An 18,822-nucleotide genomic window follows, 5' to 3' on the forward strand; every position below is an offset into this window, starting at 1 on the left:
TGAACAGTAGTTGTTGTCGAGGGCCCCTGCAAATGAAACTGCCATTGTAGCATCAAAAATAATCAATTTGATGAGTCTTGTATATACTCCCATACTCAAAGTAATGTGATATTGATTTGCTGCTCTGATATAGTACTCCTCTTCTGCACCAGAATGATTATTGGCTTTTGACAAATTCCAGCGCAATCTTTTATCCCCCCCCCCCCCCCCCCCCCCACCACCACCACCACCACCACCACCCCGCCACTGCGCTCTGCTCGGCCACCTCTTTTGTCTCAAAGCACCGGTGCCAAAGCCCTCAGCTCCAATTCCACTCTGCAGCCTGACTTTGTGTTTGTGTGTGTTTGTAACACACTTGGACAATAAAAGACTCTTTCCTTTATTGCTAAACAACAGCAGGAATACAACTTGACCCAATCAGTCTGCATCTAACCATTTTACACCCAACTCAATTTGCATCTAAAAGACATGCAATTTCATATAGTACGCCTCTCTCTCTCTCTTTCACCTTCAGACACACACACACACACACACACACACACACACACACACACACACACACACACACACACACACACGTACCTTTAAGTTATTATGTTTCATAGTGTTGTGAGGCATTGTGGATGGTAGCTCTGAAAATCTAATACATTATTTAAATCCAAATCACCCTCCCCTGTCCGTCCATGTTATAGATGACAATAATGCTGCCTCTCCCTCTCTCTCTCTCTCTCTCTCTCTCCCTCTCTCTCTCTCTCTCTCTCTCACACACCTCCTTTTCCTCCCTCTTTACCTCTCTTTTCCCTCTGAATCAAAGAAATGCCAAGGACCAAAACAATCACATGGATGGAGTGGTGGTGGGAGTGTAAGGTGAAGGGATATGGGATATGATGGATGCATGGACAGATGGATGGATGGATGGATGGATGGATGGATGGATGGATGGATGGATGGATGGATGGAATTCAGGTGTGGAGAGATCGACAGAAGGTGGATGGATGAAAGGAAAGGTGGAATGGGATAGAGGAATGATGGAAGAAGGTGGAGGGGAAGGAGGGATAAGGAGGTAGAAAGGGAGGCCGCAGCGGAAAGATGGAAAGATGGCAGCCCTACACAACAGGCCAGTCTGTATTGATTAGTGTGTGTAATAAAGAAAGCGAGACACTTGGCCCCAGAGAGGACATGGTTCACTTGGTGTCTGCTTTAACAAGGAGTGTATGTGTGTGAGTGAGTGTGTGTGTTTGAGATCTAAAGCCACTAAATATGCCGATGCGTGCATTTTACACACAGAAATGCCTATGGGTGTCTACAGAAATGAATAAATGAAAAAGCGGGTGTGTGTGTGTGTGTGTGTGTGTGTGTGTGTGTGTACCTGTGCATGTGTCTATTTGTTTGTGCCAGCTCATGTACAGTGCATGCAAGCGGGTGTGTTTGTGCACGCTGCAGGCTGCACCCCCATGTGCCGTGCATGAAAACACCTCACACATACAACAGGGGCCTGCTCATGGAAAAATCAATATGCTGGTGATAGAAATATGCTAGAATGTTCTGTAGGTGAGAGATTGATCTGAGCTCCGCAGAGGGTCGGTCCAAAACCAAATAATGGTTAGGGGCCGGCGACCTCCAGATCTCCACAGAAAACAATAATTATAACCTCGCCATGTATGCCTGGACTAAGCATAAAGGCCACGGTCAATGAAGGCTAAATGCTAACACTGCAAAGGTGGAGGCTCAGCATTGAGAAAAACTCGAGCTTTAAACAATAATTAGGTCTGTAAAATCAGTCAAATCAATCAAAGCTGTTGCTTTAAATGTAGTCCATAACCAACACTAATTTCTAAAACTACTAGAAATAAGTGCTAGTTCATGATCAGATTAAGTCTAATTTTCACAGAATTTAATGATGACTATAATCTAAAATGTCTTCTGCTGAATCCTGCATCACGATAACTTCATACTGCACTGATTACATAATGAATATTCATTGTGGCTGGATGCATATAAGCATGGTTGCAGTGGTTTTGGCTCTCCAACACCTTGCATAATGCATGAGCAACACTGAAGAGCACTCATTCAGATTAGAAGTAATGTGTGTATTCTGCCATCCATATATGCACATTAGCTCTCAAGCCAGATTGAAACAGACATTATGTCCAATGCATGATGCGTACCTTAGCTCACAGATCCATAGACCGCCTTCATTGTGGGTGATTGTGTCCGCTTCAGTCCTGGCAGGTGCGGTAACGCAAGCTGTGTGTGTGGAAAGCGACCAGGCACATAGACTGATAGAGAGAGACAGCCCAGCCAAAGCACCATGTTGGCGTGAGGAGTTTTAATTGCTCTGCGTGGCACAAAACTAACTGTGTCCAACCCTCATCATCAGGCAAAGCCTAATGAAAATAAAGCCTCTCAACGATATTTTGTCATTTTATTGAAATATGCGAAAGGAGGCAAAAGGTTTCCCTGTGAGTCTATTAAAAGTATTTGGTTGGAAATGTATTAAAATGCCCAAGTTGAAATTCTAAGTAGTTCTTGCTAATCCCAGAGGAAAATATGGTAACTTATAAATTGGTCTTTTTTTCCCAAAGGCTGGACTAGCCAACAGAACATCCTGATATTACCTAGCCAGCCTATCATCAGCACAGCCACTTTTTGAGTGATGAGTCTCCTACAGGAACCAACAGCTGTATGTGCAAATCATGCATATAAATCAATTACTGAGGCCCTATGTACTTTAAATGCACCCATTAATTAAGCAATGTCAGACACAATGAACCGTGAAGTTCATTACATTTTTAGCATTCAAACCCAGGATTATTTGAAGAGTGCATGAGAGAGCGGGAGACGGGTTTACCTAATGATTAGCCCCATAGCTCAATGTCGGGCAGACGCCAGCGGAAATTTCAGGAAAGCTGTTGCGAGAAGAGACAGAACAGCAGCGAGCTGTCTCAGCAATCTACAAAACATGAACGGGCTGATCAAAAGGAAGGCGAGGAACAACAACAGCAACTCCGATGTGATCGGCGTCGGCTGTGCCTACTTTTGAACTTCCAACTCAAACACACTCTCCCACAACCGTCCGCACGAGTTCTACCTGGTGGAAAATTTTTAACAATCTCCCTTTGCATTTTGTCAGAGCGAGTGTGCCGTGAGGTTTCATATATGCAAAGTTCTCTGCACTGCACATGCAACACGCAGCTCCAAACATGAACATTCTGTGACTAATAGATAGATAGATAGATAGATAGATAGATAGATAGATAGATAGATAGATAGATAGATAGATAGATAGATAGATAGATAGATAGATAGATAATTTATTCAACCCCAAGGGAAATTCACAATGTGATGTATTTGGGAAATTTACATCAGAGCTAAGACAAACATTTTTTATTTATCCAGTAAGTGTGGCTTAAAAGCTCAGGAGTTTCCAAACTGTCTTAATCCTTAAAGTGAGGTGAGAAAAAGAAAACTGAAGCCATATGCAGGTGTTCGTGTGGATGGATGTGTGCGTGTCTGCGTGTGTGTGTGTGTGTGTGTGTGTGTGTGTGTGTGTGTGTGTGTGTGTGTGTGTGTGTGTGTGTGACCTCTCTGTTGCTTCGTGCCAAGCTGCAGTTTGGTTCAAGTTGCTGTGAGATGACAGGAGAGGTTGGGGAGAGGGGGGGCGCAGAGAGAAGAAGCTGGGCCCAGCTGCCTGGCATTAAGCAATGACCTCTGCATAATGAAAGATGGCGACAACATTTCCCACTCATTACAAGGTTCCACACTGTGACAAGATTTGCATATTCATATATTTTTCCCTCCACCTCCCCTCCCCTTTTTTTTCACCGCAAATTATTTTTTCCTGTGAGCAGGACATCTGCCTCCCTGACACTGCTCTGGAAGAGGGAAAATAAATAAATATGTGTGCAGAGAGGCACATGATCTATCCAGATGCCACAGAAATATGGCACGATGTTGACATCTCCGTACACCCCGACCGTGTGTGTTTTCCGCGGTTTAAGCACCAGGAAATCATGTTCGGGGTCAGCGGAGAAGAATACAGCTTGGGCAGAAAAACCTGACAGAGGTCTGGAATGTATATCTGTTTTGCATATTATTTTCTAGCACAGTGACACGAATGCCACCGTAACACTGGTGGCGCAGGTTAATGCATAGTCGGGGACAACTAAAATTCATGTCACAGAGGAGAGATGTGTGGCTGAGCTGATTAGACCAGTTCTTTCATGTAGCTGCTTGGCCTAATCTTAACACGGAGGAAAGTTTTCTTTGTATAAATTATTCAAATAAAAGATTTAAGAAAAAATAGAGTCATGGAACGAGCGTTTATTAACAGTCCAATGTTGAAAAAAATATATTTTTTTACATTTTTAAATAGTGTATGCAAAGACAGAGGTTGAATCACAAAAATGATGCTTTTATTTAATATTTAAGATGACATTTTTCAGAAGAATAAATATGGATGACAAGTGTAGTGAACATGCATTCGAGTGAGCTTAATGTACTGTCACACCTCCCTGATGGCAACTGTATTGCCTGTTTTCTTTGATCAAAAGAGCATCAGAACACCTCGACGCCTTACAAAACATAATTACATTTCGACATCAAACAAGAAGCGGCCATAAATGACGCCGGGTAAATAGGAAATACAGACATGTATGCAAAGACAGTAAATGCACAAAGTTCTTCATCAAAAGAAATGCTGTAAAAATGCCTTAAAAATCGTAAGAGGTTTGAAAAGAAAAGAAAAAAAAACACAAAGCAGCAAAAGTGGGAATTTGAATCCCTTTTATTTAGTTGGGTAACTTTAATTCAAATGAATCAGGCTGAGCTGCACCCGCCAACCCTGCCCGAAGAGTCGCCGATCTCAATGTGCAGCATAACGATCACCGCAGCACTTCTGAATACAAACTGTTTTATGTGAATACCTCAAGCTGAGGGCTACATAAATATAGAATTAGACAAAGTGTTATTTTTTTCTTTTTATGTTTTATTTTTCCCCTCTTTTCTCACTCTCCAGCAACATCCCCAGGTTGGGTTGGCTCTAAGCAGATGCAGGCACTTACTTCAAAAAGTTGCAGCTCCCTTATGATAGCTCTGCAAAAAGGTTTTCTTTTAACTTAAATCAGCAAATGTGTGGAGCAGAGACCTAGCGGCGTGTTTCTCTCCCCTAGAAATAATTGCTCCCAGGGATCAATTTGAAATTTAAATTGTGGTGAAACGGTGTTTGTCATTAACAATCAAATATTTGAACCACCGAAATACCTTTGCCCCCTCTGTATCTGCACCCTCTGCCCCCAGTTGGAAAATATTGCACAGGGCATTGTTTTGATGATGATGAAATGAAAAGCTGATGATACTCTCAGAAAACATCACAGGCGAGAGAAAGCAGGAGGAGAAACAAAGGCCATTCATCAAGAATTATAGATTTGTATCATAATATTAACATATCAAAACAGATACTAAGACCAGAGGAATATTTCTGCTTTTTAGCTTCTCATACCAGCACACATACAGAGATATGTAGAGAAAGTAGAAAGAGCTGGGTTAAAGAAAAAGAAAAATATAGATCGGAAGTAGTAAGGTAGGTAAAATGGAGAGCGAGAGAGAAGAGCTTCCTGTCATCTCTGAGAGTCAGCGTCTCTGCTTAATGTTCATTAGGAGGCTGATTGAATTGGGGGGTGTAGCACTGTCACTGTTAATGGAGTGATCTCTAATTGGAGCACATTAGCTCTATAGGTTCTGGCTAGTGTCAAAGGCAGAGAGGAGGACAGGATGCAACATGAGGGTCTAACGCATCCTGCCGATACACCAAAATAAACAAAATGCCGTTATCTGTCGAGCGTTTGCATACGGCGGAGATACACAATCGATGAACTCCCTGTGGAAACATGTTGTGCTGTCACAGGTGGAGGGATAAATCTAAAAATGGCATCTAATTTCCTTTACATTTTCTCTTCCATTTATGAGAACTTTTAGGCGGGAAAGGCCTGTTGCTCTATCAGAGCTCCGAGGATCAGGTGTTAGGTGTGTGTGCGTGTGAGAGCGAATGTGTTGTGTGTGTGTGTCCATACGCGCTGTGCCCCAGGGCCACGACTCTGATGGTTTAAACATGGAGGTGAGGAGCAACTTCAAGGCCAAAGTAAGGTGTGTTCCTGATAATGACGAGCACGAATGGCCGCTATCGCCATCCAACAAGACCCAGAACTTGATCCGTAATGGCTGCCCATAAAGGAGAATCATCATCAATGAAAATGACAGGTTATTAAGATCCGATTTTAGGGGGGGCTATGGCTTTAGTATGATAGGTTAGCTATCTATAAAACCTTTAAAGCCTGGCCTTCATCGACATCAGTCCCGATTCCCATCTCCCCGTGCCCTGTGCCAGAGACACATGCTAATAAGCTCACAACCTTTAATTAAGCAATATGTGTAAGTAGGCAGCCATTATGGCCTGATTTGTGAGCCACTTCATTACACTGAGCACCGGCTAGCAGACACATATTCAATACAAATCAAGCTGGCCTGAATATTATCCCGCTTAATGTGAGGCCAATATTGATATTTTATCACTCGTGTTCTGATTAGTGACTTTTAGAATCTTCATTTTTCACTGTGTTGAGGCAGCGCTGAACATCTAACGAGCAGCATTCATTAGAAGTGCTGCTGTACATTGTTTATCAGGTTAGCGATAGCTTAGCGGTTCACATATTCTCTTTATGTTTCCCGTCAGAGGCATGCAAGAGTAATATCATTTACTTTATTCTTTATTCTGATGAATCATTTTCCTTTTTTTGACGATTTTAAGTGTTTTTCTTTCTGTCGTTTCACGGTACAGCACCCAGGAAGTACGACAAATACACAGCGCACACAAGCATGTTTAACGACTGAGAAAAAGCTGTTGAAAAGAGGGATTAACCAGCACATTACAGAGGGTATAAGTCAAACAGACGGTTGATCAGATGACTTACATTAGAGTCCAACTATCTCCTCCTTTGCTTTGATGTCACTGGTTGAGGTCTTGCAGCGCAAAACTGGAGCCACACCCGCTTCCTCCTACTGGCTCAACACGATGGGAGCCTGAGGGAATGAAACATTGGATGAAACTGAAAATTCTGCTAAACAAACAGCAGGTGGGAAGGGTGGGAAGGCAAAAGGGTCACGTGTGAGATGAGGAGACGGGGACTGTTGAATGTGTGCTTTTCTTTGTGTGCGCTTCAACGCAGCGAGCAAGCTCTGACAAAAACATACTTTTCTAATAGTAATAAAGCTGATTTTTACATGAAAGCAATCACTCACGTCCAAATAGTTTCTTCCGTTTCCGCAGGGGGCGTGGAGCACTTGCACCCTCCTTGTCCTCTCTCTGATTGGCAGAGCCCTGACTTTGGCGGGGCACCATCCCCACCGCATTGTCCACCACTCCTACGTCACCAATCACCTTCAGAAAAAACCCGAGAGAGTCAGCAAGGAAACTTAACAATAAATGAACAGTAGAACAGTGTTAAACCCTGTTTCAGGATGCCCTGTGGCCAAATGTATCAAGCATCTCAAAGTACAGGTTGAACTTGGATGACAGTGACTGAGATTGGCAGGAGAACTGCTATTTTCCTTGAGGCCTGTGAGTAGTGTTGTCATGCATAGTCTCTGCCTCTGTCCTGGTGCTTAGAGTGAACTTGGAGAAGAAGCAGAAATGGAGACTTTATATGACACACTACCTCTGGTCCCAGAGGGGAAACAGCTCTCACAACTCTGGGTTGGCCTACTTATGTACAGTGATATGAAATACAACTTAAATCTCGCTGGTATGAGCCATGATGGAGTGATACATTGTCGTTTTTCTCTCAAAACTAAACACATTTTTAGATGACAAAAATGCACCCGATGATATTGTGATAGATAAATAATAGCGGAAATTTCATATAATGATGGGTTGAGTCAAAATTACCTCTGCATTCTTTCCACACATCTATATTTCATTACGGCAGCATCAAGCAGTCACTTCGAAAAGGTGGGCTGACACTTTTCACAAGTTGCAAATTATACAGATAGAGCAGCAATTGAGCAAACTTAAAAAAAAATGTGCCACAGAGTGCTTCTTTATCTAAAACTAGTCTAAACTTGCCAGATAATTACATGCGGTGTACTTTGGAGAAGTCCTCCTGCTAAGCAGATATGGCTGCCAGGGAGGCATTAATCTCCTCATGCAACATACAGTATGTAGCCAAGGACACCCCCCCACCCCCATGTCTGCGTCTCTCTTAGCCACACACACCACATACAGAAGAGACAGCACACACACACACCCACAGCATACAGAGCACACTCACTTCCTGTATAAATCATATTCATATTTCTGAGGGCTGCCGATGACCTCACGGCAAATGAAGCGTGGGTCCTCAGCTCCGCAGCGGCAATCAAACGTGCGGCAGAGTAATTACAAAAGAGGGGTAGGAGGGAGAATTGATGCGGTTTGTCAATTAATGTTGCTGCAAGGTGTTTTTTCGAAAGGTTAACTTCTTCATATTCTCTGCATGCTAAATTAGGTCAATATTGGTCCGGCGAAGAGTCGTCGTCACAGGCAGCCGGACGGTGGGCTGAGTCATGCAAAGACGAGACAAAGGGTCCTTGTTAATGAGAGGTTTGATGGCATATCAAGATGATGAGGTGTCCCTCGTGAAAGCGCAAGCCTCTTTGTGCTTTACAACTCCGCATTGCTCTGCCTTCCATTTCTCATATTCTCGATTCATCATCATCAGTGTCATTGCGACCCCTCATCTTCATATTTATCAGCTTTGTCACATTATTATAAAAATCTACAAACTATAAGGGGATATCCTCTCCTAATTATACAAACCATGCATAATACAACACAGCCATAAGATAATTAAATGCAACACAGCTAAAGCCTTACCATGTGAATAAACTGCATACCTTTTGTTTCTGCAAATGGTTAAGCACCCCCCCTCCCAAAAAAAAGGGAGGAAAAAAAAGCACAGCTGAAATTGCAGAGAAAAGTGTTTTTATTTATACAAGTCGCTGGAGATGCTCATCATCAGCGTTTTTTCCGAGCCATAAATAATTTGCGCAGAGAGGTAATATTCAAGCTGGCAGAGCCTTAGTTGTGCATCTTTAATGGAAGTTTTACAGAAGCTGAGCCAGTTCTTGCATATGCTGCTGCCTCCCATATGGAGGAAAGGAGACAAAAGGAGCACAGTTGGCTTGTCCTATCTTTTTATAAGTCCATCGACACTTAAATGCTAGCCCCGGAGAAAAAAACGACACAGGGGGACATAAACCCACTGTGGTTTTAGGAGGGAAGATAATGACTTTGCCTGCATTAATTTCTTCATCAGCCATCTTGTTTCTTCAGACAGAGTGGTTATGAGGCCTTCTCTGAAGGTCCTAGGTTATATAGATGCATTTCCCTGCATAATATCAGCCCGAACAGTTGTTGTCAGCAGTGCATTTTGTGAGTTGGCAGCTGGGGAACATCTGTTTATAGGTAATGAGTGTTTGAAAAGCAACACCTCACTTTACCTTTAATGTCTTTTATTGGTGCACACTGATGGGAACGTAGCTTTAACTTTTTGTATTGTTGTGATTCAGCTGGAAGATTCCTTCAACATGGTCAATATTACAGACACCTGCCCTGGGCAACACGCTGAATGAGAGCATATGATGGATCATTAATATTAACTTTCTTTAACCAGAATTCAATATGCAAGTCAAATAAAGACTTCATTATCGCTATATTCTTTACTGCACACCCACAGTTCCCTCCACTCCCACTTCCTGCTAAAGATGCAACACAGAGAAGAAAAGAATCAGTCACCATCGTTGGTTCAACAATGGCTGAATAAACAGCAGAAATATTTAGTTTCTCATGACTCTGAGTCTGCAGCAGATCAAACAGGACACACCTCGCTGTTCTGTTCCTTCCAAACAGTGTCTAGCAGTGTCTATAGCTCAAGGCTCTTCTTCCAGGACTTGCTTTTTAAGGTGTTCGTTTAGACAAATTTTGGGTGTAAATTTAAGAGTATTATGCAAAGCTGCTGGCCCCTGGAGCTGTGGTCATGTTAGTCTAAGGGAGGAGAAAGTCCTCGGGGGCATTGGTGTCCAGGACACTGCCTGCGAAAACAGAGCTCTTTAAGGAAATGAGCCATTCGTCAATATTTCCTCAGTAAATGGAAACAGACTTCTTAAGTAGCAGGATTAGTCTTTTAAGTAACTGGATGATGGAGTCACGTTATTACACAGTCAAATAAAGTGTTTTTTGTCATTGCCATCTCCCTGTTTCAAGTGTCATCCGCTCTCATGATCAGGATTTTAAAACAGAATATGGAAAACGACAAACACGGTGGTTCTTTGTGAATAATGCATATCCTAAGTTGAAAAGTTGAAAGAAAAAGTGACAATATGTTGCAAGAAAGCCTCTGAGAAAATGGCAAATGTACCTCAGCATATTTAGCATAAAGTAAATGAAATTACATGAGTTTTTCATGCTCAAACAGGATTCATGCTACATAATACTTTGTGTAGTAACATCACAGTGTAACCACCTCGCCATAAAACGTGCTATTATTCAGATAAGTGAATAAAGTAGGCCTAATAAGCTAATATGGGAAAGCCCATAAAATTGCTTTAAAATGTCATAAATCTTATAAGTGTGCATTAGTGTGGTCACTGCATCTCACAGTAGAGCTTTTTCTATTTCAATCTATATATTTTTTTTATCTATTTAATTTTTGTAAAAGTGCCTCTACGGCTGTTATTTCTCTCCGAGGAGCTGTCACCTTACATCTGAAGGCCAGTTTGTACACAGCACCCTGTCACATTGTGTATATCGCTGCCAGAATTATATAAAGCACTAATAAAATCAGCTCAAGTGTTCTTCCGAGTGCTGGGGATGCCCTTTGGTGATTCCTGGATCTTGCTCTATACATAAAACCAGTCTATATATTCAGGGGAGGATTAGCTTTGAATATGTAAAGTGGGGGTCCGTGCTGTGAGGCGAAGGGGAATGGCATAGTGCTCTCTTGGCGATGCTGAGCATCGGTGTTATCGCTCCCCACTACCAGCGGGTGAAAGAGGATGCCATCGGCATCTCTTGCTACTGGAGGTCCCTGCCTGTTAAGTTGCAAGGAACAGACAGCAACACCCAAGGGACACAATGTGTGTGAGAGAAGAGAGCAACAGAAAGATAGAGTATGTGTGTGTGAATGTGTTTCCCAAGGACAGTAACACCTATCTTTCACTTACAGTGGCCTTCATGAAACTCCCTTCACAGTTTAAAGAATGGAGTCAGCGATGATCTCGCTTTGCGGTGATGCCAGGAATTGGTTTTTTGCTCCCAGTGAGCTGAGGTTCTGCGTGTCCGGGTTATGACTGTTGTAAATTTTGTGTCAGCATATACATTTGTGTGTATAAGCATCTTTGTGCCTACATCAAGATGTGTTATCGGTGTGTTTGTTGGTGTCAATAAGAGCGTGTTGTTTGGCTGTGAACAATCACCCCCCAGATGTCTCATCTGCTATGCACAGGTCTAGAGGCTACACACACACACCTGCAGAGCGACACCAGTAATAAATATACCATGCTGTGTGTTTACTCACATAAGCTCACATCACTCAAATTTTGACGGAGAACCATTAGAACGCAAAAGAGCCTAAGAGCTAATTGTCAGCGCGTAAACCCCTCCTTCCTCATTCCTCTGACATTCAAACTTCAAAATATTAATTTTGTTGGGATGATCCAGGTTGCTCTTGGGCGACTGACAGAATGATTGAGGAAAGGAATGACTTCTTGCTACTGCAGCACTTGTCAGAAAGCACTACTTTTAATGAGGCAACAATCTGTGAACCAGTCTGTTTCTGACCTGCCCGTCTTGCAGGGACTTGGAGGACGAGGAGCTAAATATAAGTTGCAATAATTGCAATGTACGGCAAAGTTAGGCAGCATTGTGTGCTTTTTTTTATGCTGTCTCAAATTACATTTCATCATAACTCATAACACAGTGCTAAACGGGATGGGGCGCTGGAATTTTTATAGTACCATACAGATTGTAAATGGTTGTTACAGGAAAAGAGGCCAACACAAAGGTGAGTTTTGCTGACTTTTAGTGAGTAGCAGCTACATTCACATGATGAACTGAAGTCTTGATTTGTTTCTCAAGGCAAATCCTGTCATTTCCCATTTGAAAAGAAGAAATAATTTGAATCTAGCTTTACCCGAGGAAAAACTAAAAATCTGTCACGGTCATTCACCCTTTCAGACCACAAAGCTGTACTGTTGTCTTTTTATTGTTCTGGAAGCAGAATAATGAACTAGTTGCTGCATTCGTCTGTCCCTCTCCCCTTCTTACTCTCTTCAGAGAGGGAGGAGAAAGAGAGGCAGGAGAGGAGGGAGTGTTTTGTGAACATCCAGCCCATCTCTCCACCCTTCTCCTCTCCCTCCCTTTGTCCTCTTCTCTTCATGTCTCCATCCTGGCACAGGGTTATGTGCTGTCTCTGTGTTAATGGTCAAATAATTGATTGTACTTAATCCCATGGCTAATATCATACAGTCCAACTGACCTTGAATATTGTCAATCACATGTTTCCAAGAGTACAAGCTTGCATTTATTGCAACTTTTTGGACACAGTGTAGAAAACATGTTGATATCCCACCTCAATGATAGCCCCATCTGGCTGTCGGAGGAAGTGCCTGTATCTTTGTTTCAGCCCGCTCAGGTATAGGGTGTAGATTGCCACATGGGTGCTGGTCTCTCCCTCTGGTAGGACTACAGCCTCTCTTGGGGGTTCACTCAGGGCTGCAGAGCCTGCCAAGGGGTCTTCCACTGTCCAGATATAGTCATAGACCACCACCTAATGAACACAGTCATAAAGGGATGATGATTGTGAGCAGGGACATCCAAGCCTGCAAAGTGGGCTGCTGAATAAAACCGTATTAACAAACTATGTTCCAAAAGATGTTTAAAAAAGCATTAAAAAATGAAGGGAATAATAAATAGGTTTCTGCAGACATTCAGTGCGTGACAAAATACTGTAAGCACATGTGGGAAAAATCCTCAAATGACACAAAAATCAGTGTCAGTAACTTTCAAAAATCAGTTTTCGACATACTAAAATCAGGCTTGAATTGCACCTTGTAAACTGCCGAGATGTTCATTTTAATTACATACAACTGCAGTCACCAGATAAGCACCACTGGCGTACAGTACATCAGCGTGCTAATTCCTAGCAGTGCATGAGTCCTATGGGGCCTGATCTGTGGCAGGTAAAGAGACAGGTTGTGTTTGTGATCATGCACACGTACGTATAATCCTGGTGGCAGGCTTGTTTATGACTCTTTCTGTGTGTGTGTGTGTGTGTGTGTGTGTGTGTGTGTGTGTGTGTGTGTGTACTGGGGGCTTACACACCTGTAATGCGCTGCCCCTCTGTGTTAGGGTGAGACACGTGGAGCAAGCAGAGCATGTAACATGTTATATAGGTCATGTAACTCGAAGTCATCCATGTGTGAAGATCATGGAAGCTCTCTGCCTTTCTGATAGTGTCTGCTTATGAAGGCTTGAGTGTCTGATCACATGCATTACAGTGGGTCATATACGCTTTATTATTTATAAGACAAAGTAGTAAATCCATATGCACGCACAGTAAATATAATGAAAATATGACAGAACTATTTTGCCCGACATAAATCCCAAATTCATGTTCCAGGTTGTCAGGCAAACATAGGCCCCAGTCTGTGGGGGACCTTTCAAGTGTGTGTGTGTGTGTGTGTGTGTGTGTGTGTGTGTGTGTGTGTGTGTGTGTTTATATGTGTACGTGCATGTTCTACAGATAGAGGACCATGATACAAACCTTAACTCTCACACCACAGGCTCAGACCAGTGAAAACCTCATGCACACACACACACACAGTCAGTCAGTCACAAAGAGGAGGAAGTTTTTCAAGCAATTTGTAAAACTCAAGGTGACCCCCTAATTGGCTGCGTAATTATGATTCGTCTAAAAATACAGAAAAAGGAAAAAAGGCAAACTCATTCAGCGGGCCATGAGTGGCAGGGTCAAGCTGAAGGAGAGGTTTAATTTGGTGGTGTATCGATGTCACCCCGCACTTATAAACGGTTAGCCAAACACAACTGTAGGCACTTCACGGAGAAAACAGTGGGAGCCATTACCCCACTTGTAATTAGAGACGTTGCATAAACTGCGAACCAGACAGCCTCATGAGTAGAAAGGACCTTATTGTCAAAATGTCAAAGAGTCACAAGGGCAGCGAGAGAGAGGACTAGCTAAGAACATTTAAAGAAGTTGTGTGTGTGCGGGAGGGGGGAGGTGGGGACGCGGGGATGCATCTCTTCAACGCTAATTAAGACGCTCATTAGTGAAATCGCCTCAACTGTGCCTTGCCTCTAGCTTGGCCTCGGCCCACACTGGGGGAAACTGATTACCTGAATTCCTTAAGTAATCAGCACCTCTGCTAGGCAGCAATCAGTCTGTTTGGATAGTGTGTGTATGTTGATTTGCTGCTTTTTTTTTCTCTTTTTGAGGAAACACAAGTGGGAGTGTGCAGAAAATCCTAGGTCTCTTCCCATGTCGGGGTTCTTGGCTGGTCCGTGATACAGTAAGTAATCACAAACATTTGAAGTCACGAATGTGGGAAAGAAACTGAGTAAGAAAACATCCTTTCCCGCTCTACTGGTCACAGGAAGTGTGCCTATGACCCGGTTAAGGCCCCAGTCCAGGATTTTATAAACCAAGCTGTACGGTGGTGATAGAAACACCGTGGATTCAGCCTCTGTACTCTAAGTCACTTTGGTTAAACACACCTGCTTAAATTTCCCTGTGTGGTGTGCATGTGTATGTATTTTGGCTTGCATGAAAATAGATTTTTTTGATGTTAGCCATGCCACCATCCTACGCTAATTAGCACGTGAAATCCACTTGACAAGACTAGACAAAAGCTTGAAAAGGTGTTTGTGTGTTCGGTTTGGGTGATGCCATTTCATGCAATGCACCATGGCTCTCAGGATGTATCATTGCTGAGACACAAAAAGCAAAGAGCATTAGAGGGCCTGTCTGCTCTACACTACTCTGTTCTGGTCTGTTGTGTTGCGTTATGGTGCTAGCCTGGCTTCTAGCCCTAGCGTGAGTGCTCTCTCCACTCCACCATTGTTCCATTTGATAGCACTAAGTGACTGATTTAGGTTCAATGCCTGCATGGAGCAGACAGGCCAGCTGTGGGTTAAGCAGATAGCATTCAAGTGAGCTAACCCAATTCAAACCCAATCAAGCCGGGATTTATTGTTGGGGTCTGTATTTAGAAATCTGATAGAGTCTGCATCAGTCCCTTGACTTGCATCAGGAGAGACGGGCCTTATTTCTTAGCGGAGGACTATAAACGGCAAACCATGTTTTCCAGCAGGGACATAAATTTCAGGATTTGTAGACATTACCGCAAATGCACGCAGAGAACGGGAGGGAGGGACAGGGGCACAGGAAGTGGGGATGGCACAGCTGCAGACATGGCTCCATGGTTCACAAATATAGTCTGTCTGTCTTTCTGGGAGAAGATGCGATTTCACACCTACCGAATCATACCATACCACATATGAATGCAGAAGAAAAGCAATCAGCACTTAAATACAGGCGCCTGTGGAAAGCTTTTCTTTTTAAAAATCCACTGTGACTTGTAATAAAATTTGACTGACCTGTCAATCATTTTCATTCAAGTGTGTGCAAATAGAAAGTCTGTCAAGAGATGGATTTGGAATTCCTTTGCTGTTTTGTTAGTTTGAGGCCAAAAAATAGGCATCACTGCCTCGGAGATAAAAGGATAAATGCACCACATTCTAAAAGGGAAATTCTTTTGTGTTATATTTAAAAAGTGACCCATATTCATATCTAAATTAGGATTTAAACTTGCAACTAACAGCCTAAAAGAGGGCAGACATTTTCTGGGAATTAAATAGTAATTTTCCACAGGGTGAGAGGCTGGTCTAGTAATAGCTGTGTCTGGGAGAGCTACAGTGTGTTTGATGAATTTATCTCACACGTCCTTCACTGTCACAAATATCAACGTCTGACATTTCCTTCATTTTGTGACACGTCGGATATAAACAGGGTGTCTAGAACTGACCATTATTAAAAAGGGGCATTCCTGCTGTGACCCCGTCCAGCATGTCCCCGCTGACAACCAAAACAGTTCCCAAACCCGCGACCATGTGACCTTGCAGCAAACTTTGCTATTTTCAGATGATAATCAAAACACAGTGTCAAAGTGGGACCCAATCGCAGGCCTGGAGAGCACATTAGAAGTCAGCCGTAGCCAATTAATGCATGCCTTGATCCGCCATTTTCATAACGCTACCACAAGGGGGGATGCATCACTGACTAATAAACACAACCTAACAAGGCTCCAGAGTGAGTTATCACAAGTATCAAATATGAAGCTTTTATTGGGAATAATGTGATTATACGTGTGGGTCCACCTAAGTTAGCTAAGTTGTTTGCATTAGTGTGTGATAGATGAGCATGCATGTGTGCTTGTGTGTGTGACTGAAGGGAGGGAGAGGAGGAAACGTCTCAATGGGCAGGCAGACTGAGCCGGGCTGGCGACTGTCCAGGACAGGAGCCTAAGGCGTGGGCACGAACAGGCCTGTCAGTCCCCCTGATCCCTTAATGATTGATCCAAACTAGATAGCCATCATTACCATTCGTGCACTCTCTCTTCCCCAGGTCTCCCTTCCTCTGTCTAATTTTACCTTCCATTTGCATGTTCCCATGGACTAATTAAATCTTTCCTTTCTCCCTATCTCCAGCTCACCCTCTGTCTTTCTTTCCCCCTCCGTGTCCATTGGTATGAAAAATAATGCAGCACATTTTTGGCACATTATTATGTATGAAATGTGAGGGCATAATGTATTCCAGTTAGCTGAAGTTCTCTAGACCCTGCCTGTAATGAGCACAACAGATGTAGACTGGCTACACAGCCTGTTTGAATGCTCTACCTCCATTTTCTCCCCTCGTCATCTCTCTCGCTATCTCGCCTCTTGAAGACAAAAGCTGCTGACCTTCCTTCTGTCGACTGTACACACACTTTCTCCAACCTTTTCCCACCCGTCAAGCGGTCCATACATAGGAGGGCTGGGGTTTTCTCCTGCCACTGCCATGATCATTTTGGTTTGTAGTTCTGTCCCACTTGGCTTTAATTTACAGTGGGAAAATAATTAGAATCTCACTTTTGCGAAGAGTGGAGTGAAAATGTAAACAATGCTTCCCTGCGGGCGGGTGCTTCATCACTTTGACAGGTGCATTTGAATTTGCCTGGGTGGCGGACAGGCTTGGTTATTTATGTGTCAGTCGCACATGGAAGCCCCGGCTGTGGCTGGGACAATGGTTGGGACTGAGACTAGGGAAGAGATTGGAGCTCTGTGGACTGAGGGTTTAGATTTGTGAGAAATCTGAGTATGGTTCTAGAACTGGTACTTGGAATGAGGTTGAGGCTGGTTTTGGTTCTAAGGAAGGGCCACATCAGGATTGGGAAAAGAGCTTGAAGTGGCTGAAATGAGGAGAGAGCTGAGAATGGGGTAGAGTATGAGTACTAATACCTGGAGGAGACTATATTAAGAGAAGGGAGTGATGTACAGTATGGCTGGGTGTGGGCATAGGAGTTTGGATGTGGATGGTGTCTGAGTAGGTTTGGAAATAAAGAGATGCCTCTTGCGTCTAAAAGACAAGCTTTGTGATTCCAATACAACTCCAGAGTTACCTCCTGTAGTCCAGCCAGTGTGTGCTGTTGCCATCTCCAGAGAATGGTCAGCATGGGAGCAGCCGGTTTGATGGTGGGTCCGCAGAGCAGAGAGGATGGGGTTGGAGAATAATCCCATTTTTTAAGAATGGTGAACTATGAACTACAGACTTTTTGGCTTGCTGCCAGGAGTTGGCAACTAATCGACTCTTCCACTGCTAAATAACTTTAGGTGAGCGTATTTTCTGAATTGATTGATATTCTGCAGCCCAGATGGAAAGTTTAGGTGGACCAGATGTGGCCTGCAGGCCGCCAGTTGACAATCGCTGGTGTAGAGGCTTGACTGGTATTAGCATGCTATAATAAATGTGGATTTTAAGCAGAGATTCCTTGTTAGAAATGGTATTTTCAGTATCCAGGTCCTTCAAAATGTTTTGTAAGGTGGCCTGGTTATTAGTCAAATTTCTGTAATTCCATTTTATTGTCGTACCAAAGAAAAACTAAACCTGAGTCAGTGTTGCCACTGTCAAGCAGGAAGCATTTGGAAGTATCTGTTATACATATTTGAGCAGTTCTGGTTGTTGCATGTAAGAGCCAGGTAATCAAGTCATCAACAGCTGAGGCCTCTGATGCTTTTCATTAATAAATGACTGAAGATTCTTTTGGATCAAGCAAATATATTATCAATGGAATGGAAACTGCTTACAGATGCTGTCAAAGAGGTCATATGTGATTAACACCACAGGATTGTTAGGGCCAAATCGTGATGCAATGGTAATCTGAGTTGTATGCCTAATAGAAATGTCTTATTTGCTCAACTCTATCAATCACTGTATGAAATCTGCTGTATCTTAAACCGTTCAAATGTTGATTTTACTAAACATTTATTTCAATGGCCTCCCTCATCCTACAGCCTTTATTTATATTGTCACTGTAATGTTGTTAGATGGTGCCTTTTGACACTGATTTTTCTGCACATTTCAAAACAATAGGCAGTCATAACATGAGAACGCAGTGGGCACACAGCACAGTTAAAGCAGAAAGGAGCATCAATGATTATTGCCAAGTGAAAGA

The 18,822-nt window shown here is 43.0% G+C and overlaps 1 protein-coding gene across 1 annotated transcript in view; it reads right to left on the minus strand.

Moving 5' to 3' along the window:
* Positions 1 to 7,003: 7,003 nt before the first annotated feature.
* ofcc1 (orofacial cleft 1 candidate 1) overlaps positions 7,004 to 18,822 on the minus strand; it is a 117,197-nt gene continuing 105,378 nt past the window's right edge. The window contains exons 21-23 of the mRNA XM_070986664.1: positions 12,663 to 12,860; positions 7,297 to 7,435; positions 7,004 to 7,077 (exon numbers count right to left, since the gene is read on the minus strand). Coding sequence (XP_070842765.1) covers positions 7,004 to 7,077; positions 7,297 to 7,435; positions 12,663 to 12,860 — 411 coding nt within the window. The remainder of the gene's footprint in view (positions 7,078 to 7,296; positions 7,436 to 12,662; positions 12,861 to 18,822) is intronic.

Source organism: Chaetodon trifascialis, chromosome 18 (assembly GCF_039877785.1).
Source record: "Chaetodon trifascialis isolate fChaTrf1 chromosome 18, fChaTrf1.hap1, whole genome shotgun sequence".
NCBI classification, from domain to species: Eukaryota; Metazoa; Chordata; class Actinopteri; order Chaetodontiformes; family Chaetodontidae; genus Chaetodon; species Chaetodon trifascialis.